The sequence below is a fragment of the Rattus rattus genome, chromosome 8 (assembly GCF_011064425.1).
Source record: "Rattus rattus isolate New Zealand chromosome 8, Rrattus_CSIRO_v1, whole genome shotgun sequence".
NCBI lineage: Eukaryota > Metazoa > Chordata > Mammalia > Rodentia > Muridae > Rattus > Rattus rattus.
In genome coordinates, this window is record NC_046161.1 from 67993440 (window position 1) to 68018167 (window position 24728).

At 40.7% G+C, this 24728-nt stretch overlaps 1 protein-coding gene across 1 annotated transcript in view; it reads right to left on the reverse strand.

Moving 5' to 3' along the window:
* Unc13c (unc-13 homolog C) overlaps window positions 1–24728 on the reverse strand; it is a 443880-nt gene that overhangs the window by 179345 nt on the left and 239807 nt on the right. The window contains exons 13-16 of the mRNA XM_032910033.1: window positions 23117–23273; window positions 13090–13158; window positions 11172–11261; window positions 8128–8256 (exon numbers count right to left, since the gene is read on the reverse strand). Coding sequence (XP_032765924.1) covers window positions 8128–8256; window positions 11172–11261; window positions 13090–13158; window positions 23117–23273 — 445 coding nt within the window. The remainder of the gene's footprint in view (window positions 1–8127; window positions 8257–11171; window positions 11262–13089; window positions 13159–23116; window positions 23274–24728) is intronic.

Below are 24728 nucleotides of genomic sequence, written 5' to 3' on the forward strand. Positions count from 1 at the left end.
GGATCTGGTTTCTTCTTGTTCTATGTTGTATCAGTTAAGCCAAAGACTCCTTTTCTTACTTTCACAACAATCACGGATAGCGAAGGTCAGGCTGGAGTTTCTTATCAGCATTCAGAGAGAAAGTACCTGTGCCAGATGGATATAATTTCATCCCAAATGAAAAACAAAAAAACAAAAACAAAAACAAAAAAAAAACAAAAAAACCCCAAGAATTTAAACTTGCTTCAACACAAATATATGATTTTTGTTTGATTTTTTTTTCAAATGGGCTCAAAATAGCTTATTTTCATGGTACAGTCTATAAATACCCACGTTGCCACGGATCCCCAAACTGAAGAACACTTTTTCAGAGGTGAGATGCTTATCATCTGCGTGCGCTAGTGCGCCCCAACACACACCACACAGCTACCACGTAGTTTTGTAAATGAATTATTCTAGAAAGAACAAGTCATCTAAATCGTGTTCTATTAGAACCCGTAATGGAGCAAGATAACCGAGCGGCCCATGAGCTGCTCTCCGTGCTCCCAATCCTGCTCCTCCAATTAAGTCTCTGCTGCTGTCAGCCCATCTTTACAAATGTGAATCTGATCACGCAAGCCTCCTATTTAAAATTCCTACAGGCTCCACAGTTCTTTCAGGACAAATCCAAACGATTAAACTTGGCTTCTTCTCACACGTCTTTCACTTCTTGGCCTTACCTGTCAGAAAAAAGGGACCCCCACAATGCATCCCCTACAGAATTCGCTGCTTAGTTACTTGTGTCAAATGAATGGTAATACCGTCATACTCACTGGGCCTCGGGGTCAGCTCTGCTTTGAGGTTGGTAACAGCTGCTCCAGATGTGCTTTCTGGTTGCATCAGACCCCCTCCCAAGTCTGAGATCGTGCACAGATGCGAACTCATTTTTTTTTCTTTTTTAAATAACACTCTGTCTGGACCTTCTGCTCCCGTGCACCCCAGCCTTACTCCTCCAGGCTCTTTTCTGTCTGTTGTTTAAACCTACCCTTTACTTTTCTGAGCCACGCAGTACGTCCATGACTCTCAAACAACGATGATGGAATGGTGGACTCTCATGCAGGGCTGGTTGAGCCCTTTGGTGGGTCTTACCCTCAAAACCTTCTGTATCAGAGCTGGTGGGCGGGGCCTGAGCGTGTGTTTCCCTAAATACTCTCTAGGAGCTGCTGATGCAGTGGATCCTGGACTCCGCCACTTTGCAAACAGTGGAACAGGAAATGAACTTGGGAGGTGAATGAGTTAACGCTCGGTCCGAAGAGTATCTAGAGCATTGCTCACGTGGAACAGGAGGAGGTCAGAGAACAGGGGCACAGACAGGCACATTTGTGGGGTACATAAGATTAAAGGTGATATAGGAGCACAGCTGTATCCCTAGCCTAGTCTCAACTGATGCATTTCCTTATTGGCTTCTACCCTGAGTACTTTGTCTTTCCTTGGTCCAACATCAGGATTTAAGTGAATTATGAGAAGATTCTAGAGGGCTGTTTGAATTTAAAAATCCTCCAAATGTTTATTTTTCCTTTAAAATGAAGGCATCTTGGTACACCTCTACCATTACCACGGCCAAGACTACATGTTTCTTTGAGAAAAGCCAAGAAAGAAATAGAAATATTCTTTTGAAGAAGAAAACCAATTCCAATGAGAAGTACAGTTGTAAGAGAAAGCGGAATTGAACGGCCATGGCCACTGAGGGACTCCACCGGGATTTCCTTCTGCCTTTCTCAGTGATTAGCTTCACAATGGCTTTCTCCTAAAAATTCCACTCTTACCAACTAGTTTATTTTCTGAATTTTTAAATTTTCCCCTAATAAATCAGTTAAAAGAGAACTAATTTCTGTCTTATCATTTAAAATTTATCAGTGTGCAAAAAGTCTGTATAATTTTACACTTCTAATTAAATAGCTGGCTCTCTCGCCTTCAAAAAGGATTTCTTGTAGTAAGTCTAGAATTGAGAAAGCCACTTTATCCCTGACGTGGGACTTTACAACTATTTTCAAGTTTAATATTTCATGGAACCAATTTACAGAGTCCTGCTGGATGGGGGAAGAAAACAAGACAGTCCTTCCGCTGCTCTCTAGGCTGTATTTCAGGATGGATGCAAGGCAAGGCAGGAATGTTATTTGTTGATTTAATACTCTTCTATAATTCATACTTTTGTTTACAAACTTTCAATGAAACATTACTTTAAGGCAATGTTTCACCACACTCCATAGCAGGATAACTTCTAGGGAAGTCAGGCATCCAAACATCAAAAAAGTCTACATGCATATATCACAGATGAGGATGCTTGCAGCTAACTATCTGACTGAGCACAGGGACTCCAATGGAGGAGTTAGAGAAAGGACTGAAGGAGTTGAAGGGGTTTGCAACCCCATAGGGAGAACAACAATATCAACCAACCAGACCCCCTAGAGCTCCTGGGAACTAAAGCACTAACCAAAAAAGTACACATGGTTGGACCCATGGCTCCAGTTGCATATGTAACAGAGGATGGCCTTGTTGGGCACCAATGGGAGGAGAAGCCCTTGGTCCTGTGACGGCTCATTTCTCTAGTGTAGGGTAATGCCAGGGTGTTGAGGTGGGAGTGGGTAGGTGAGAGGGGGAGCATCTTCATAGAAGCAGGGGAAGGGGATGGGAGAGAGGGGAAAGGAGATAACATTTGAAATGTAAATACATAAAATATCCATTAAAATCACAATAACAAGGTCTATATTAGTCTATGTCTAATATCTCAGACAGAAAAATGTGACTAGGTTTTAAAGCTAATTTTGCAGCAAGGATGGTAATTCTCACCAAGACATAACTTACAAGCTGTGTTGATACAACTGACAGAATAAAATTAGAAAGCAAACCACTAGGCATAATTTAAAGAAATTCTCACTGTAGCCCTTATCAGAACACAATTTCAACTTCTTTACTATAGAATAAAAATTCTACTGATCAAAATTATCATACGCTTTGATCAAGTATAGGAGTTCTAATATATGAAACATGTTTAAACATCAATAAACATCAATATTAAATAAAAAACAACTCATTAGTCCATATCTATCAAATTAAGAAAAAATCAAAACAACTGCTGTCATTATGTGCTGAGGTTAGTGTCCATAAAATTCATATACTGGATCTAAATCCAATGAGAAAACATTCTGACACTGAGCCTTTATAGAGCGATGATCAAGGTGAGGAGCTCTTACTCTCATGAGACAGGGTCCGTATGAAGGGGTAGGCAGGAGACACCTAGCTCCTCAGCTAAGAGAGGCGCGCCTCGAAGGTGAAGCCTGGGAAGGAGACAGCAGGTCACACATACACCAAACATGCTAGAGTCATAGTCTGGGCCTCTTCAAACTCCAGAATGACAGGAAATGAAACTGGTTTATTAATTATGCAATCTACTTTTTAGAGCTGCCCAGATGGCCTGAGATATTAGCTTTTGTAGGACTTTTTATGGTTTCTCTATAGGGAAAAGACCCTGCTATAGATTATTACTGCAGTGTCCAAAATACTTTAAAACCTCTCTGGAGGGTAATTTGTTAGTATCTCTTAAAATTGTAAATCTGTTTCTCATCAATCAAACATATCTCTTAGAATTCTAAGAGATACACTTCCTTTGACAAGACACAAAATTACACATAAGATTTTCCCAGGGTCGTTTTAAATAATGTAACATGAAATAATTTAAATTTCTATCAAGAGGGAAGAGTTAAATAAACTATGAGGTGTCCATCAAATACCATGCTATGCAAATATGAAATATCAGAATATTCTTGTGCATTAACTATGGGACCATCTCTAACACACAGAAAATGAAATAAGGCTCCATGCAATATTTCATGGTATGCTACCATTTGCATAAACTAGGGAGACACACACACACACACACACACACACACACACGCACGCACACCATACACACACAAATATAAGTGGTCTATTTAAATGTAATCCTTTGGAAAGGATGCACAGGTAAATATTGTCATAATCTTGGAATTTTTACTTTTATTTTTAACCATGTATGTTTGTGCTTCTGTGCATGTGTGAATACAGCGTCTGCAGAGGTCAGAAGAGGACATCAGATCCCCTGGAGTGAACTTACAGGTGGTTTGAGACTCCCTAGTGACTGCTGAGAATTAAGCCCAGTCTTCCGTGAGAGCAGTAAGTGCTCTTAAGCCTTGAAGCCCCTATCGTGATGATTTTATGCAAGACTTTGTAGCATTCCTGTTTCATGTTCCTTGAGCAAGGGCAAAAGTGGAGGTTTCCCTGTGAGAGAGGGTGATGGTTTGGCTACTGCAGCCTTGCTGCTGTGACAGTTATGAAAGGGACCCATGCCAGACTCTGAGCCACCCGAGAGGAGAGGGCGTCACGGCACATTTGCAGAAGTGTCGATCTGGATAGAGCTCTGGCGCCAAGCTTAATTACAGAGCACATTTCAGTGCTACCAAATACCTGGAAGATTCCCTGCGAGCAGATGGAAAGTAACAACTTTTACGTTTCAGAGAGAGATTGCTGGGTCCAGGAAACTGGATTTTGTGGCTACCACCCCTATATAACTAACCACGGAGCTCTGTGCGGAAAGCACTGAACCAAAGTTTCCTTTCAAGTCCCATTGCCAATTTTTAATTCGAGAACAAAGCAGGTGTTGCTGGAATGAATCACAGGTTGACCTCTCAGGCATCTGTAGGCAAGGCGCTCACACACACACACTACCCTATTTAGCTCTCACAGCAATTTTGGCAGCTAGTGTAATTAACATTACCTCTTCTTAATAAACAAAGAAATCAAAGCTTAGAGGAATTTGCTTAAGACTCAGTTGCTTCCTAATTGATCGGAACTTTGATTTGAGTTCAAATGGGTCTCCTTTCAAAGCTTCACCTCCTCCAAGATTATCTTAGTGTCACCCTAGCCAGAGACGGGTTCTGTGTTGAACAAAGCAGGCAGGATAACCTGTTCTCATCTAGGTCTCATAAGAGCTGCCTGCAAAATGAAAGAAATGGTCAAGATTCTGCATCCTGTCTTGCCTGGATCCAATGCCTGACTTTTGACAAGTTGGTTTCTGTCTGGAATTTTGTGGTCCAGCTGGATATTTGACTTTCTGCACTGAATCCTATGTACAGCTAGAGGCAAAGGGGAAGCACTGGGGTGGGGGCTTGACATTCGAAATCCTCATAGGTGAATCCTTGTAGGGCTGGGACAAAATCTCAAAGGGGAACAGCTGGTGAGACAGAAGAAAGTAATCGACTGGCTACTTGGAACATAAAGCATTTTAAGAGGAACTAAATGAGGTTAGAGAACCAAATGGTATAGGCCAAGTCTATGTGATTGGTAACCCAGTGAAGACAGCTTTAGTAGGTTATAACCTGTGTCCAGTCACAGGCACTTGATGAGAGAAACCTACCACGCTGAGACTTTTCAAGATTTGCTTACATTTGTGTCTGTACAGCCTGTGAATGAAGTTCTTAGGGTGACTAGAAGGGGGCATTAGGTGCCCTGGAATTGGAACGTGACTATGCCATGCAAGGTAACAAGTGCTCAGAAGCACCGAGCCGTCTCACCAGCCCCCACACCGAATGAGGGCAGTACAGTGTGTTTAAGCCCAGTCTTCCTGTAGACAGGCTTGCAGCAGCAGCTGTAATAAGTTAACCGTTTCCTGTATTCCCCGGTCCTGTGGCTCTTCCCTTTATGTATTTTAAAACTACATTATGTTTTTCATTCCCTGGAATTTGACATCCTTTTAGTTACTGGAGTAATTATGGCTTTGATGTCTACCCCCCTGCTAGAAGTAAATCCATGGTGATTGCTTTAGTCTTATTTATTTCTCCCCCCCTTTTCTTAATACAGTATCTGGTACATAACAAAGCTAAAAGACAGGGGGGGGACCAAAGAATTATTGTATATCTGTGAATTTACTAATGGCTTTAAACTCTTTTCCCCACCTAAGGTGAAAGCCTCAGAAACCACTTTCCTCTATAGTTCAGATTGTTTCTCCTTTCCATCCTTACCATCTCCCTGCTTAAAAAAAATCCAACAAGCAAAGACAGAATTCAAAAGATATATTCTTGTTTTTAAAAGCAATATAGCGGGATGCATTTTTCAATAAGACATTTGAAAGAATGGTAAGGAAATAGAACCCAGTCATAGAGAACCATGTAGAATATTTGAGAAAAACAAACTCAGCAAGGAAATTAGAGAAGGAACCAAATCATTCCTTCCCAAGATTCTATTATCCTTTTGTTTTCTCTTGAAATAGCATGTGAAGATTGGAGCAAGGATACTGCAGTCTCCCGGCCTCTGCTAATCACCAATTACCATATGCATAGACTCCACTTATGGGTTAGCACCACGCTAGGTATATATTTGGTAGGACATTTGGTGATTTGCTGCATGTTTATCTCAGTTCTTCTCTTCCACACTGTTCTGACATGGGGATCGTGAAAAGAAACCTGAAAGCATAGCCCTAACCATAAAACTTTTCTAAGAAGGTGTCTAGCATTGAGTCTACTTTCTCTATGCCACACCATTATGTCCTTCTCATTGCTACTGCTGCTTATAAATAAAACATTAATTTATCTTAAGTTATATCTTAGAAATTTAAATTCTTACATATAATATTTATTTCTATAAACCAATCCAAGTTAGCGAAGGTGACAGTATCTAGACTTACTGGAGGGTTTCAAATGTTAACTTTTAGAATAAAACACGTGGCACTTAATCATGGAAGATTGGCTTTAGTTGGCTCAGAGCTCCTAATAACGTTGTTTCAAATTTCACAAATGTCTCTCGACCTGGGTCTGTGTTTTAACAGAATTATGTTAAGAGACTTTCATTGGGTTCTCTCCTGTGTGTTTTTAAGCAGTTCTCATCACCAATACTTCCCCACTGATTTCTGATTCTCTAGGCAGCATGTCTTGGTTTCATAACCCAATTCTGAAATAGACAGCAAAGGCATTCTATCTATTTTAGAGAAGAGGAAAAACTACGACTGAGGCTGTGCTCTCCCAATTCTAGTGTGTAAGCATCAGAACACACAGTAAGATCAGCCTTAGGGTTTGAACTTGTGTGCATTAATAAACAAGGATAGTAACAACAGCACCTGCCATTAACAGAATGTCGGAGATGTATGACATTCTCTCCTGTGCATGGATAATTTTTTGGTGGACAACAGCTACAGAATTCCATCTTCTCTGGTGGTGATTACAGTCTGTGCTATCAAATTACTTTTTCCATGAACTTAATTGTCCAAATAAAGACTCAACAGTACCCCTGTTGTAATATCTATGCTTTTAGCTCTGTAAAATAATTAGAGTCCTCTAATCACTATGAAGGTGAAAAGAGGAGTCTAGTGCTTGGAGAATAATACAGAATAGTCACACCAATAGTTTCAAAGGAGACTTTTTAAATCTGATATAGCTGTCTCCACAATTGAACATTTCCCCCTTTGTCCATTTTCTTTCATTTTCCTTATTCTGGGGTCACAAGGACTCAATATAAGCCCAAACATTTCTGAACATATTATGTAGTTAGGAATGACCTTGAACTGTTGACCCTCTGTCTCCACCCCCAAATGTCTGGTTAACAGGTGTGAGCCACCATGCCAATTTTGAGCAGTGTTAGGGTCAAAGCAATGACTTTGAGCATGCAAGGTAATCAACCTACCAACCGAGCTACATTCCCAGCCCCCACCTCTGAATTTTCAATGGAATGTTTCTTTTTCTCTAGATGTTTACTAAAAGAAGAAGAGAAACAAACAAAAGAGAGTGGAGAATATCTTCCACATAACGCCATACTCGCCTAATGTCAGGTTTCCCTCAAAGGAGCTGCTATCTACCCTGTGAACTGGAGCGAAACATTTAATTCTTCTAAATGCAATTATGCACCTGAAAAACAGGGACGATGATATCTACCTTTGCCACACAAAGCTATTGTGAGGAATGAATTAGCTCAAATGTAGGGAAATGATGTTCAAATGGGAAGACATGAGATGGGAATTCTCAAACCTGTGGTTAATGTGAGAGTAAATGAGCACAGTTCCCCATTTTCTGCTATTGTAAATGCATTGGAACAGATATTAGAAGCAGAACGGCGGCGCTCATAAAACCGCATTTCTCCTCTTACCGGGTCTATCAGCTGAGAATAGAGTTCGTGGCAGTTGTCGAAGATATACTTGTACGTGGAATCCAGACAAGCCCTGACACAATCCTTCACCACTGCGCTGGCCTTTGGGGGGCTCTGCAGCTCCAGGACCTGGCAGACAAATCATTTTCTTAAAAACAGCAGAGCCCTGCAAACCCATAAAACCATTTCAACCATCTTCAAGTGATGTATAGTCAATTTGACTATGTTTAAAATACACAGCCCGAGAAATCTTTCTGTTAGGCAGGTGATATGGCTAGGTGGATAAGGGAGACTGTGACCTACTCTGATGACCTGAATTTAAGCCCTGGAAAGGACACAGTGGAATAATGACTGAGTTCTGCAAGCTGCCCTCTGATCTCCATGCGTGCACCCATGTTGCCCCTCAATAAATAAATGTAAGATGGTTTCATTGTCGTTGTTGTTTTCTGAGATATTGTTTCTCTCTGTATGGCCCTGGCTGTTGTGAAACTTACTCTATAGACCAGGCTGGCCTCAAACTCAGAGATTCACCTGTTTCTGCTTCCTGAGTGCTGGGATTAAAGGTGTGTACCATCATTGCAGAGGTGTAAATTTTTAAAGTATTTAACTTTCTGAGATAGTGTTCTCCTAAAAATGTCTATGGTTGTAAACATCCAAGCAGAGGCATCTCACATGACCAGGAACAACATGTCCTCAGTTCTATTTCATCAGCTGACAAGTGCTAAGCCATCACTATGTGTCTGATAGCAATAGTACTGTGGTGAGCACGTCGGGGGATGAAGAGAATCCCCTTTAATTGTAGGCTTGAATTCTAGAGTTAATGAGTAAAAAACAAGTTAAGAACATGCACGACAACACATGATGAGGAGAAAAACAAAGCAATGGAAGGGTTGATATACTAGAAAGAACACAAAGGACAGGGTTGGCAGATGAAGTCGAAGGGAGAGGGTTAAAGGGAACAGGAGACATGGAGAATATTGTTAAGAGCCTAATTATGGTTAATTAAGACAGAAAAGGGTTAATAGAACAGGAGAGTAACTCAGGGAGCTGGCTGTGGGTTTGCGTCTCTCAGTAATAGCAGAAGCCATACCTATAAAGTTTCACCATCATGACTGCTCAAACATGAGCTGAGTTGGCATAATGGCAATGGACATATCGAACTGGAAGGAGAAAAGCCGATGAAGTCTCTACTTTACATAGGAACTGAGGACAGGGGAGCAGGAGAAGAGGTTTTCCTTAGGGAGGAACACACTAGTTGGTTGTCCAGTGCCATACCCTGGTAGTATTATATATACCAAATATTTTATATTTAGGGAGAGAGAGAGAGAGAGAGAGAGAGAGAGAGAGAGAGAGAGAGGAGAGAGAGAGAGAGAGAGAGAGAGAGAGAGAGAGAATATTAATAAAAAATAAAAAGGCCATGAATTTGAAAGAGAGTAGGATGGGAGGAAGGGGTATATGGGAGTGTTTGGAGGGAGAAATTGGTAATTGAATTATAATTCCGCCCAAAAAATAATAGAAGGAAGAAAAATTTCGAAGAGTTTTGAATCTGTGATGAGTGAAGTCAGGCAGTCTTTTAAAGACTTATTAGTATGTATGGGTTCCCCTAAATGTAGTCTGTGAACCACATGCACGCGGTCTTCACAAAGGTCAGAAGAGGACATCAGATCCTTTGGAACTGTGATTGCAGATGGTTGTGAGCAACAAAGTAGGTGCTGGGAATAGAGCCCAGGTCCTCTGGAAGAGCAGAAAGTGTTCTTTACTGCCGAACCATCTCTCCACCATGGAGAAACGCTTTAAAGACATTACAAGTAAAATTGATAATAGTATAGAGTGAGCCAAATGAAGCTGGTGATTCAGCAGCATGGGGAGGAATCTAGCCAGTGTGTTAGTGCCTAAGAGGAGGGGAAGGGAGGGCACAAAGTGCAAAGCACAGGGTCATTGTTTCTGGAAAACAGACTCTATGTGACAGTCAACAATACAAAAGAAAGAAGAGGATAATTAGCACACTGATGGGTGGATTGGGCTTTGTCATACTTGAGGATGTTCTCTTTGTACCTTTTACTAGTGAACTAGACAGAATCATAATCATCAGTATAGTCATGATGGGGGGACATGGGCAGATACTTATCACTGGAGTGGCACTCCATTGTTCCTACCCTCTCATCCTCCTGCAGTGGCAAAACCCAGTAAGCGTTTCATCTGAACCTTGACCAGGTCTGTCTAGCATTCTCTGTATCATTGGTACTACTAGATCAGAACAGATACAAATTCTGTTTACTACAGTTGCCAATGGGTCCTGACAACTAATGATCATTAGTTGCTTTTGTTTTTATCTGTTATGAAATACTATTTATTCTTATTATTTTATGGTTTTAGTGCTGTAACTAACAGAACTAATGGTGAGCGAGAAAAATAGCCTGGAATGTTGTTTTGCTTGATGTCTTAGGACTTGCTGACCAACACTCATGTTACTCTGTTTCAAAGAGAAAAGAATAATATGTCTACATCCTGGAAAGCTGTGTTTGAAAGGCTTAATATAAATCAACGGCTTTTCTAAATTATGAATGTCCAGAAGTTGATATTAAGGAAGGAATATATCAAAACAGAAATGCCTAGAGAATTTGGTAGCTTATAGCCAAGTGTACCAAGAAATCACGTGACTGGTTCTCATACAAGTATTGCCAAGGCACTGGCACCATCAGGTGAAGAGGAATCAGCTCTTCCTGCAGTAAAAACTTAGCAAACCATCTCAGCTAACACTTAAATGTAGCTCTACTTTGACTTATCATAACTTTGCTATTTCTTAAAAAGTGTCTTGTATCATTACTGAAAGAGCATCCTTTAAGACATATCTAGTTCTGATCCAATGTATCAGGGTAAAGTGACTAGAAAACTTGTTTCTTTGATAAACCCTATTTTGGGAAAGTCATATAGCCCAGGATTTCTGGCTGGACGTGGTCAGGAGCAGGATAAAGACCAGCTCTGTCAAGGGACAAATGTGTTGTGATGTGACACCAAGACATTGTGGGAATGAGATGAGATACCTTCATCCGGAAGAAGGTGATGCTGGTCAGCAGGTCCACAGTGGACTTTAGGTCCTGTAGTCTCTCACTGTTGCTGGCTGGAAAGTTTTCCTGGTTAAAAAGGAAACAGAGATGGGTAAGGTTGTTGACATATAACCAGCAGTGTGGAAGCCAATATAAACAAACTCACCGTGAAAAAATTAAAAGCAGGAGGTAGGTCATATAAAAGTTAATAATTTATAAAAACTATTATTCCTTCTAAATTTTTATCACAGAACATTCTGAAAACTAGAAGTTTTAAAAATATTCTGCTATTCATCTCAGAAATCCAGACCCTTTTATTCTTCCTCAGGGTATCATTTTCTTCAACAGTGTAGCAGCCACTGATGGGTTGCAATATTCCGGTAAATAACCTCCTACCCATACTCAGACAAGAAACCCTAATTAAACTCAGTGTGTCACATACAAAATGAAGATATGACAGTAGGTAGGGGGCTTGTTGATAAGAAGTGCTCCAGCAGGAGAGAGAGAACTATGAGAATGGAGAATGGAGGGCTGAAAAATGATCAAACTCATCATATCAATGGATTAAACTGTTCATCAAAAAAGACAAAGTTTTAAAAGTACACTACGTTATCAGTTATGCAATGTTAAAAGATTAATTTCTGCTTATAAAATATTTTTTCAAAGAAAGGATATTAGTATATATTTAAATCCTCTTATTCTCCAAAGATGGGTTTAATTTTCAAAAGTTACTTTGGACACAGTACAGGTGGTAATGTTTACTGTTCAGCCACAAGGAAACTTCTAGTTATAGAAAATAAGATTGTATTCCAAGATCTGAAATGTGATGAATTTGAGACATGACTTTCTCTATACTGAGGTGCCTTGAGACAGGTCACTTTAAAATTACAGATATTCTGAATTCTGGAGGAAAACCAAAGTGCCTTTATAACAGTACTTGAGAGAACACATGATTTTAACCACAAGAAAACTCTTTTATTAACTGATGATTGTTTTCGCATAGGCTCTCTGCAGTCATCAGAGAATCCCAAACTGACTCCCGGATATGTCTGATGACCTTGAGTGGGCTTAGTGGCTACATCATGACACATAAGTTGTGTTCAAGGCTCTTCTTGCCCTGAAATATCTTCTATAGCTGGCAGGTATGTGTGATGTTGTCTTTGTATAATGATGTTACTTTCAACATGCAATTAGACCTTGAAAAAATTCAGTTTGCAATTTTCAGAAATATGCAATTATTTGTCTGTGTGTCTGTCTATCTATCTGTAATCTATCTATCAATCAATCAACTCATCTCTCCACTTATCCACCCATTCATCATATATATTCATCCCTGCTATATTTAGTCACCATCTATCTATACATATCAACTTATATTTTCATCTATCTATTTGCCCATCCATCAACTTATCTATTCATCTATCTAACAATTTATCTATTCATCATTAAGAGATTAATTAAAAATGAATATAGGATCCACATATATAAAAATAAGAAAATATTCAATAAAACATAGGTGAATATAAGTTATAAAAAAGCATCTGCAATTATGACTTCAGACTTTTTATAAATACATTCTCAAAATGAGACTGGACCTTGTGTTCTTTTGATGATTAGCTCAGGGGTGCTCCACAAGATGGTTGTTAAGAATTCCAAGATCCAGCTGTACACACACAAAGTATTGTTATTGTTGGGGTTTATGTGCACGCTGAGTACAAGAACAACAACAGATCTCTCGAGGATTGCTTCCAATGTATGAGACTCAAAATCAGCACTACTTTTCCATTACAGGATGGGCAATGATAACTATGGTGAGAAATTACCTAGAGAAAGGCAGATTTCCCTGCCTTAAGGGAAGAAATTACCTAGAGAAAAGCAGATTTCCATACCTTAAGGGAAACTATGATGTACCTACCCTGTACTTTGACAGATCAATCCTTAAGGAGTTATGCAACTGGTCCAGTAGTTTTATGAATTTTTCCCTCTGTACCAAGAAAACACAAGACAGGGAGTTGGAAATAAGAGAAATAAGAATCAAACCACATTCAATGTAATCCTCTCAACTATCCATAAAAGTTACTGTTCCCATTCTACAAAGGCAGAGGAGCACTGATGTCAACCACTGTCCAAAGTCACAGAACTACAAAACCACAGGACATGACAGTGGTTCAGAGTCCATTTCTGGGTCTTTAATACCATCCCTGTTCTTCAGGTAAGTCACCCACCCTACCCCTGGAATGACAGGAAATGGTGCAATTGTCCTATTAGAGTATCTGGAGTTATTCTACAGAGAAACGAATTCCCACCATTTCTCTATATAAGTACCGCAGTGTATCAGCAGAAGAAAACACATTTTACCCCTTGCTTTAGTCCCGCATACTACCCTGAATCCCCAGAAAATTAATGACAGATTTATTAATTTCCAGCCATAGGATGGAAACAGCTGGTGTATGTGTTTAAAAAACATTTTAAAAAGACATTTTCCTTTGGGAAGCAAGCACAGACTTAATAATCTGAAGGGGATTGATTGCTTTTAAAGGATTTTATGATCTATCTCTGCTATTATTATAAAAACTGAGTTCCTACTTCTTGCTGCTGTCATCAGGACTGTGTCAGTGTGGGACTGTGCTCTCCATAAAAGTATTTGGCTGTCGAGAGTATGGAGTTGTGTTAGTAAATATAGAGTTGGAATCAGATGTATCTAATACAAAGAAGGGGACAGTGTGAAAGCCTCACACACACAAACTCCATAGGCAATGCCTTAGCTTTGGTTCCTTTTGCTGTGATAAAACTAATACCTGACGACATTGGCTTCTAGAGAGAGTTTCATTGTACAACAATGAAGGTATCAAGAACTTTAAACAGCTGACCATATCCCTAGTCAAGAGCAGAGAGCACGCGTGCTCAGCTTGCTGTCTCCTTTTCTTCTTTTCATTTTACTTTTTCCACAGTTCACAATCCCAACTTAGGGAGTGGTGCTGCCCACTTTTACACAGGGTCGTCCCATACCAGTTAGTGTCATGATGACAACACCCCCGCCCCCAGACATGCCTACAGGTGAGCCTGATCTAGACCACCCCCTCAATGAAACTCCTTTCCCAGCTGATTCTACCTCTCATTAAATTGGCAACTGGAAGAAAACCATTGCAGGCAGCACATGTGCTACTGTCCTGGCTTTTAGTTTCTTTATAAAAGTATAAAATAATGAGTAGGTGCAGGAGTGACTGGGAGCAAGGGTTTCTGTCTACATCAGTGGTCTATAAATACCAAATTTCATTTTGCAGAGTCTTGGCACACTAGAAGCTCTCCTTAATTTGCGAAGTAGATGTATGAGGTATGTACCTCTTCGTCTTTGAAGCTCCTGTTCTTAACAGAGCCACAGCCGAATAGCGGCGTAAGTTGAAGACTTTTGACGACTTTTCACTCAATTAAAATTTCCAACTGTTCAGTGAATTGCCATCCTCAGAATCACACGTGGTGAACAAAGGTTAAAACGCCACTCCTGTTCTAACTCCCGTGGAGAAAACACGGAAGCTGAAGATGGAAATTTTGCCTTCTAGAAGCTTAGAGAACTTTGTTAAGTAGTGTAAGATCACTTTGTCCAGCAAAGCTACTGAGATATTCAGGTGAGCTTAAATCTTAGATTTTCCTTCTCCTGTCTCAACACGTTCTCGGGGAGGGAAGGCAACAAGCTCGGATGCCCTTTATTACTGGCCTCTCCACTCCCATCCATCAAAACAATGACGATGAAAGAATTGCTACAACAGAGTTCAGGGCCACAGTAAAGTTAATCACTTGGGTGACTGTAAAAGTCAGTCTGGCTGTGTCCCATCTCTGGAAGCTGTGCCTGACCTCTGTGATTGGCACAAATCATCAAGACAGCTGACTGGACCGTTGAACTGTGCTTTGCCCCAAATCACTGATCCTATTGCACGCAGCAGGGCTGGCCAGGCTGGCCACTGCTCAGCACCTAATTCTCCACTGCTTTTCAATAAGAGAATTTCATGTGGTGAATGTGCCCGGTAGGAAATGGTGACCATCTCAGACTTCATTAGAGGAGGCCAATGCAGATACCACAGTTGGACAATGAGACATACTGAGTTTATTAAAGAGGAAAGACTCAGCTTTCTTTTGTCGATTAATTACTGATCCAAAAGGCCCCAGAAAGAATGCTTGGTGGGGTCTGTTCATGTTACTAGTATTTGCTACATAATTCTTTATTGAGTGCCTAGTTTATGCTTACAGGGTGAGGGGCTAAGGAAGTAGCGAGAATGGTAAAGCCATAGATGCCATTAGAATTCCATGCCTGTCCTACTTACGTCCATCCAGTTGTGTGTGTGTGTGTGTGTGTGTGTGTGTGTGTGTGTGTGTGTGTGTGTGTGTGTGTGTGTGTGTGTGTGTCTTTGTGTCCATCCCCATGTATGTCTGTGTGCATGTGCACATCTGTGTTTGATTACATGTATATACAGGCATGTGTAGGGGTCAGGGAATAACCTTAGGTGTCATTCTTCATTTCTCACCATCTACTATTTTTTAATAAGGAAAGTTAAAGAAGCGTACTTCATTCTAATAAAAAAATTAATGAATGAAACAGAAAGGCACTATACATATGTTTTTTAAAAGACAAGGTCTCTCACCAGCCTGGAACTCACCAAGTAGACTAGGCTGGATCATCAGAGTCCTGGGATTCGCCTATTTCTTACCTTCTTAACATTGGGTGTTTTAATTAGCTTTTTATTGCTGTGATAAGATACAATGACCAAGGTAATTATAGAAGATTTTATGGGGGCTACAATTTCAGAGGGAGAGTCTATGACCATCATGGTGGGGAGCATGGCAGTAGACAGACATGGTTCTGTTACAATAGTTGAGAACTTATATATGAGGCATCCATAAGGCAGAGAGAGAGAGAGAGAGACAGACAGACAGACAGACAGACAGACAGACAGAGAACTTGGAATGATGTGGAACCTCAAATCCTGTTCCAATTAGCATACTTTCTCCAACAGGACCACACCTTTTGCTTCTTTCCAAACAATTCTACCAACTTCAGACAAAGCCTTCAAATACATGAGCCCATAGGGGCCAATCTTACTCAAACTACCATACTGGGATTACAAGCATTACATCATACTTGACATCACTTATGGGTTCCAGGATCCAATTCAGGTTCTTGTGTTTTCAAGGCAAGCACTTTACTGACTGAGCCATCTCCCCAGACTCTATCCACACTTTAAAAATTACAGTCCTGAGCTACACTACCCCAGTATTTATTGGCCCTGGATTTAGGTTATGTATGGCAGAGTCTTACTTAGCTGGACTTATGAGCTTCTATCTTGTGGGGATGACCAGAATTCTGATTAAGGCAACTTTTATATTTCTTCTCTCCAGGTTGGTTTCCAGAGCCCTCCTGAAAATTTTACATGCAAGGAAGAAAGAAAGCCAGAGAGAGAAATCTGCTGGCCTTGTTGTCAGAGAATCCCAAATCACATCCAGAGAAACAAAATTAAAAGTGTTCTGTTGATTGAATTTTCAAAGGGATTCTTTAAACAGCAGGGACAGCTTGAGAGGCAATTTTGTTTACCGTATTTCTGTTTAACTAGAGGGAGATCACCTTTGAGACCACAGAGGGAGTCTGCTATTTGCATGGAATGATCTGAGAAGTAAATAAGAGATAGGGTGATTAAAACATGTTGCTCCCTTAGCCACTTAGGGAATGGCTACATTATTCAGCCTGTTATAGTAGGTAAGGGTCACACTTGTCTAGTAGGCAAATCATGGTAACGATACTAGGTAGTACTATTTATCAAAATGTCAGGTTTAATTAGGCGATTAAAATATCAATGCCAGTGGCCAGCAAGCTATCTGAAGAGGCCTACAGACTTTGACCTTAAGGAGTCTGTCACTCTAACCTAACACTCATGATAGCTTTGCTAGATAATACACCAGTGTTTTGGGCATGGTTATTTTTCAATAAAACTTTATTGATTAACAGCAAATTTGTAATTTTATTGTATCACAAGATTATAACCTTTTGATTTTTTAAAATAACTTTTAAAAGCATAAAAAAAATCATTCTTAACTCATTGGCCGTACAAAACTAAGAGGTGGGCTGGACTGGGCTCATGAGCAGAGGGAGGACTAAGGGAGAGAAGGGAAGTGGCTACTTCATGAGTGCATATTTGGAAAGGTCCCCTGAGGATTCTGGAAATGGTGGGAAGAAAAGTTCCTCTTAGAAGTGGGTATCAGTTTCCACACAGCCTCAGCTTCTTTCTCCAGTTCCCATCTTGGTCACAATGAGCTTTGATGGAAGCTGATGCTGTTCAAACTTTGTGTGACCTTCACTTGCCTCAGTACCTCTTAGATAGATCCTATATGCTCATGTGATCTCAGGTTTGTGAGAAATTTCAGAAATAAGAGAAAGAATATCCAGACATGGACTGGCAATCTCTCCATTCAGATCCATCAAAACCAACAACTCAGGAAGAAGAGAAATGTTTCAAATACAATATTTAAGGGCTCTTAATAATTAATTTATGTTAATCATAAAACATGTTGGGAATGTCTTTGCATTTCTTATTGATTTGAGATTAATACTGATATTAATAAATATATTGCAAATAACATATTTCATTAATTTCTAAGTGTTTGTTGGTCCCTCACAGGAGAACATGCAAATCACTGGCTTGTCCTAGTCCATGGCCTGGGCTTCCTAAGGCTCTTTTCACTTGGCTCATCCTTGTATAGGGTCTGTCTATATTCCTGCCCTGAAGCTTCCTCTCTTAGAGCTCAGAAATCTTGTAATTGTTTACTATTTCTCTTGATATGTAGATATTAAAAAAAATCTTTCCAGTTTTCTTACCCATGTATGTTTTCCTGAAAATCCTGGGAGCCCATCACTTTGTGTTGCAATGCTCTGTGAGAGAATAATTCCTGTGTCCCAGCCTCCATGAGGCTCTGTCATTGAGGCAGATGGATGGGCAACATTTGTTGTCAAAACAAAACAAAACAACAAAAACGAAAACAAAAAACCAAAACTGCAAGTTTAAAGCACTTTAACATGCTAGTCATAGCTTTTCTTTTAACAGTCTCCACAGCATCCTTTCTCATGCCAGTATATGAAAATCCTCCCATATTTTCTCATAGTGGACTTGGGTAGAGACTCAAGCCTCCTCTCTTTTCTCCTGAAATAGCCTTGACTAAAATCATAATTGTCTGTTCTTCACAGGCCACGCTTTATTCTTATATCATCTGTGACATAAATGTAATAGATATTTTACCAAGTCTGAGAAAGGCCATTAAAAGCATTAGGCTTCAGGAACGTGTGGCATTAGGAATGATAAACTCCTCTAGACTAGAATCTAAAAATTGTGACCTACTCATTGATGTGAAAGACCAAATGATCTTTCTTTTTTCCTGTAAAAATATTTCAGAATTCTTTGTTCTATGAAGAGAACAAAGTCAGAAGCCATAGAAGAGTTTTCTTGTGGTGTGCAAGGAAGTAAGTGAAAACATTGTTTCCTTTCTTGGAGTTTGCGCTGCTAATAGTATCGGTCATAAATGTTAATGAACGATCGCACACATACACACACACACACACACACACACTCTAAAAATCATTTTACAACAAATTTCCTATTGAAAAATTTATATTCTTCTTTAAGAATATCCTGTAAATCCATGCAAATGTCATGAACAGACAACACTAGATTGTGTCTCTCTATACACATGTTTAGTCAGCTTTGAAGAAACAGCGAAGGGGCTGGAGAGCTTGCTCGGTGATGACGAGCATTTGCTGCTTTTGTAGAGGGTCTGGGTTTGGTCCCCAGCACCCATGTTGAGTAGCTCATAACCACCTGTAACCCCAATGCTAGGGGATCTGACATCCTCTGTTAGCCTCTGTGGGTACTGCATTCACACACACACACACACACACACACACACACACACACGTACACACGCACACACTATAAAAATCATTTTAAAAGGAAATGATCTAATAATCTTTTCCAAAACACTCTATACTTATTCCCGTTTTGCCTCACACGCCACTTTGCTATAGACTAAACTTGGAATCGCATTGCCACACCAGGGTCATCTGCACATATCCCCAACCCCACCCAACCCCCTGTCAGTGACCAGGACTAGGGCTCATTCTCTCCTCTTTGGTTCCATAGCTTCCTGCAGCCCAGACACTCAACACCAATGCTTTTGTTCTCCGAGTCCTTCCCATCTAGTTCCATAATCTTATTTTCTGCCTATCAGTTGTACAGTGTCCTGGCTACCATATTTGGAAGGAGACATGAGATATGACCCCTCCCCATCATCTGCCTCTTGGCTTATTCCTGCAACTGGCCAAGGTACAAAGATGCTTGTTTTCCAATCTATTGTTACCAGCATGATAATTTTAGAAAGACATGACCGGACAGACAATCCCTGATTCCTTACATTTCTGATGTTCTGAGAGCTCATCATTTCTCTTGCAAATCAAGGCATTTGGAATTATCATGGACGTCCTTCAAATGATATCCAAAACATGTACTTTTCCATTAAATATTTTCTATCTAAAGTTTGTTAGATGGTGTCCACACCACAACCTATGTCAGATGCATGCAGTTGATCTTTCCCCTCTGCAGCATTTACCATACAGTGGTCCTGCTCCATTAGAAGTCCTATCTCAACATACCCCACATATTACACATGCAGTCCAAACATCCCAGAGTCTGTAGAAGTCCCCGGTGATCTGATGTTAATCTTCTATCCACCGTCCTCATGAAGTACCATCTATCGCTGGTCTGCAGTAGATAAGCCACCCTATGCATACTTCAAAAATGATGTTTTTAGATTATTCAAATGTTTGTCTATGTGTATTTTGTATGCGCCTATGAATACAGACATCTGAGGAGGGCACAGACATCTGAGGAGGGCACAGACATTGGGTCTTTGACCCACACCCAAAATCTAGCTGGGTACAGGGACCTGACTTGGGTCCTCTGCTGGAGAAACATGCTGCTGGGCCATCTCTCCAGACCCTATGTATACGTTTCAACTTATTTTCTATCTTCATTTTTCCTTGTATTTACTAAAATATCTTCATAAATCTGTGATTATTTTCCTGGTACCTCTTGACCTTGGAACTTACTGTCCACTATTCCTTTGTCCACCTCTGGGTGGTCCTATGACAGTCAGTCACTCATTATTCTCTGGTCTTTATGCATTTGTAAATATTGTGTAAGCTTCTGTGAGACTTGCTATATCTGAGAGTGGCTTGTGTTTACTTTCCACATTTCTGTGATTGTCTTATTGGAGTCAAAGTCAAACTGTATTTTTCTTCCATTCCATCAGCTGCGGCAGGAGCTTACAGGACTTGCCAAGTAAAGCTGGAAGAACAGGTAGGCAAAGAAATGAACATGTGGGTGGCTGGAGATGCGGCTTGGTGGTAGAACACGTGGCCAGGGTGTGTAAGACTCTGAAGAAAGCTTTCCCTTTTTTTTTCTTTTCCTTTTTGCTTAATTCCTTTTTAAGACAGAGTATCTCTATGCTCCAGGCTGTCCTGGAACTATGTCTTCTATGTAGACCAGCCGGCCTCGAGCACATAGATGTACCTGTGTCTACCTCCTGAGTCCTGAAATTGCAAGTGTGCACCACCATGACTAGATGGAAGAAAGCTTTTTCAAATACACTGAGGGACTTGAAAAATCTGGGTTATACCCTTTTAAAAGGTTAAACAACTGACGATATACACTGTCACCGTATCTACTTTATCTGTATCTACTTTAGTCCCTGAATGACTGAGAGCTCAGGGCTCCAAAGTGGAGTGAGAGAGAGACAGTATAGTTGATATGTTTGGTTTAGGAAACAGGATTAGATTCCACAGTGAGGGAAGAACACAAAGTCCCATGCCCGACTGCCAATTAATCAAATGTTTGTTGTAGTTTGATCAAATGTTTCAGGGATTTTTCTGCTTCTATTCTACAAGAATGTTACTTGATTTACAAAATGAGGTTTGCTGCAAGCATGTTGTTACTGAGACGTGCAATGTGCCGAAGTCAATGTGTTTTCTTCTCTCTGGGTCAGTGTGAAGTAAGGGAGCGTGGCATCCAATTTTCCTCAGGTGGCTTTTATGGAGGTTGTTAATCATGTAACCACATCTTCTCAGAGGCGGAAGGGCTCAGTGTTCTGCAAGCCTGGCTTGTTCTCCACAGTGCACACCACAGGCAGAATAGAAGCAGAGCCATTTCATAACGCAGCATGCTTCATGCTATAGACAAAGTCCCAAGACAACAGGTTCTGTTTCCAAGGTGATGCTTTTATTGCAAAAAGTCTTCTTCGGTCTGGGATTTGACCATCATGGTATTTTGTGGAACTGGCTCCAGAATGTTCCTTAGTCCCAGCTCCTGCAAGACTTGATTCTATCTAACAATAGTAGCTGACAGTATGTCGCTTATGTTGCAGGAAAGCTAGGAGGGACAAATCTCTTGTACCTCATATAATTTTAGAATCCTCATATTTTGCATATTAGATTGTAGATTCTTAAATTTCATCTGATCCTTACTTCAAATTTAGGAAGAACACCAGAGTAGGTCTCATTAGCCTCACTGAGCAGGTTGAGAAACAGGTTTCGGGGACAGAAGGAACTTGATAATAGCCATTATCGAACCTGTTACCCACAGCCCTGAAGTTATCCTCAGTTACCCGTGTTTCACTTGTTTTTTTTAAAATAGTACTGGCCTCTTCCTTGAAGAATTCACCCCAAACAATACATGCATGTTCTTCCTCCTGGGTGCAGAGAATGGAACACAAGTTCACCTATAGCCCGTGTCTTCCTAAATATTGTTCTTTCGTTGTTTTTTATCATAGGTCACAAACAAACCCCACATTTGATTTCTACAACAGATGGGCCAATGAAAGCATCCTTTGTGAACCTGAGTTGAGTTGCTGGGAAGACTGGAGAGACAGAAGAAGCACTAATTGTGTGTTGGTTTAGGAATGATTTTTAATCTCTGTGAAAAAGAAAGGGACAGTGGAATATGTCCAGCAGCACTACTGACCATCAAAGCTGCCCCCCAGATTCCCTGCCTAGACTCCTGGAATCTGCCCTGTGTCCTCCCCAGGCCTACATTGGATCTGTCTTCAAAGACAGCAAGTACTGGTCATTCAGCTGATTTTGTGCCTGGAAGGTTCTGGAATCTGTCCTTCTATTTCTGTCTTCGTTAATCCCATCTCTTCCAACTTTACTGGGATGACTCATTTACATGTCATTTCCTGACCTGTCCCGTGTCAGTTTTCTATGTCACTGAGACAACAAGTAACACATAGACCTCTGAGAATCTCTGTCCTTTCACTCTCCAACACACTCCTGATACCCTTGGGTGCTGCAGGCAGGTAGCTTTCAGTAGGTGCAGATCGTCAGAGATCTACCATGCTTTCCTTCAAGGGGGTATCCGTGAAAGCGGCCACACACAGATTATCATGAGATATAGCTAATCACAGAGACCCAGAAATCTGTAAACATGCAGCACATCCTGTAGAGACCTAGGGCACTGACAAAACGTGTGTTCTGTTAGTGGGAAACATCATCGCAGATGCGGAAAGTCAATCAGTGGTAAGGCCTGCTATCTATAAAACTTCTTTCATTAAAGCTATTTCAATCCAACCTTGAATATGGGTCATTAGACTAAGATACCCCCAAGGAGGCTTTGTTCCTTCATAGTAAGATTCTAGAACATTTTTTTCTTTGGTCAAATATCCACATCTTTTTTCCCCAGGATACCAAATCAAAATTTTCATTTTCATGTTAAGTTATGGAGACTCGTTATATACTAGACATAATTTAATGGGGTGGGTGGGAAGGAAGAGAATCTGGGGTCCAATGTCCCTTGAAAAATCTAAGTCCCATAGACTGCTTGATAAGTTCAAGTTCCAAAAATAACTATACTTACCCCAAAGTTCGTAGCAGCAAAGCGATCAGAGGCAGAAACCTGTACATTAGTGGAGACAGTTGTATGAGCATAGAAGGCATTGATGTTTGCCAGCAGGGCGCTCATGACTGCAGGGACACCCGGGCACATGTACTTAGAAGACAGACATGAAAAGTGCCTGAAATGTTTAAAAAAGCAAGACATTCAGTGCTTTTAAAATGGAAGCTAACCCATACACTAGCCCGTCTTCTCATGTTAGCACATCATTCCTCAACTACGTCTATGAAAAGGAGCAAAAACTCTCCCATGGTCTCTGACTGGAACAGCACCACATTCAGTCTCTTAGAAATTTTGCATTCATACCTGTGAAGTAGGGCAATTAGAAAGTGACTTCTCATGGGGTTAAAGACAGTCTCTTTGAACTGTATAATGCTGTGTGCCCACTGACAAAGCACAGTTCCTAAAGGAATCCAGTGTTCTGGAGTAACAGCTGGGGGCACAGTGTCACCCTTCCCTCCTCCCCAACCCTGCATTTAATTATTTAAGAGCCCACCAAGCCGCCTTTCACCTAAATGCTCACTAGATTCTCTCTGCTCCCCATTTTGCCCTCTATTTTGCAGCAGGAGGCTCCACTTTCATTCACACTGGCACCCCTTGTCAGCATCCCACATGACTTAAGTGAGCTTCTGAGGTTTCCCAGGCTTGAAGAGCCTCCATCAGCCATTCTGTTTTCTAAGCACTCTGTTACAGACAGGATTCAATTAGACAAACAACTGAATTATGCCAGGCCTGAGCACAAAGGCTCTCAGTAGAAACCTTGACTAAGAGAATCATTTATAATATCAAAAGCATCGAGTGCTCTGCTCCATTTCTTCTTTCAAAGAAACCTGTCTCATGTGAACTCTATCAAAAGATTGGCAAGCTGAAAGTGTCACTTCTGATAAATGTGGGAGATAAAATATGCACAGCAGGAGGGCTCTTCATATGTAATTTGACTCCATTTGCTCAGAGATTTTAGTAACGTATCCCCAGTCCAGGCACCTCTGCATCCTGTGTTACCGGATGCCAAAACTGGGTGTATGTGCATCAGGGCATTTCGTGAGTGACATCCCACAAAGCAAGCCAGTGTCAGTCCTGAAAGTTGTGGCCTTGCTTAGCTCACAGCTGGGCTGGACCTCTACTTCCTTTCTTCACGAGATTGACTGATGAAAGTAGGTTAAAGTTATGGTTCTTGAGAATCAGAACTAACAATGTCCTAAGAGGTATAGGATGCCTGTTATCTAACCCTAGAAACGTTAATGCATTTATGTTTTTAAATGATTACCTCTGAGCTTATTAAAATTAATTAACACCCACCAAGAATACCACAAATGAGAGACAGTGATATGGCTGAGTGGGAAAAGACATTTGGTGCCACACCTCACAAGGTTAACGCCATCCCTGGAACCCATGTGGTGCAAGGAAAACTAACTACTTTAAATTGTCCTCTGACCTCTATACACAGGCTCTGTGGCACATACATGGATTCCCACACATGAAACACACACACACACACACACACACACACACACACACACACACGCACACAAAATACAGAAATAGAATGTAATTTAAAAAGTTAAGCATGAATACC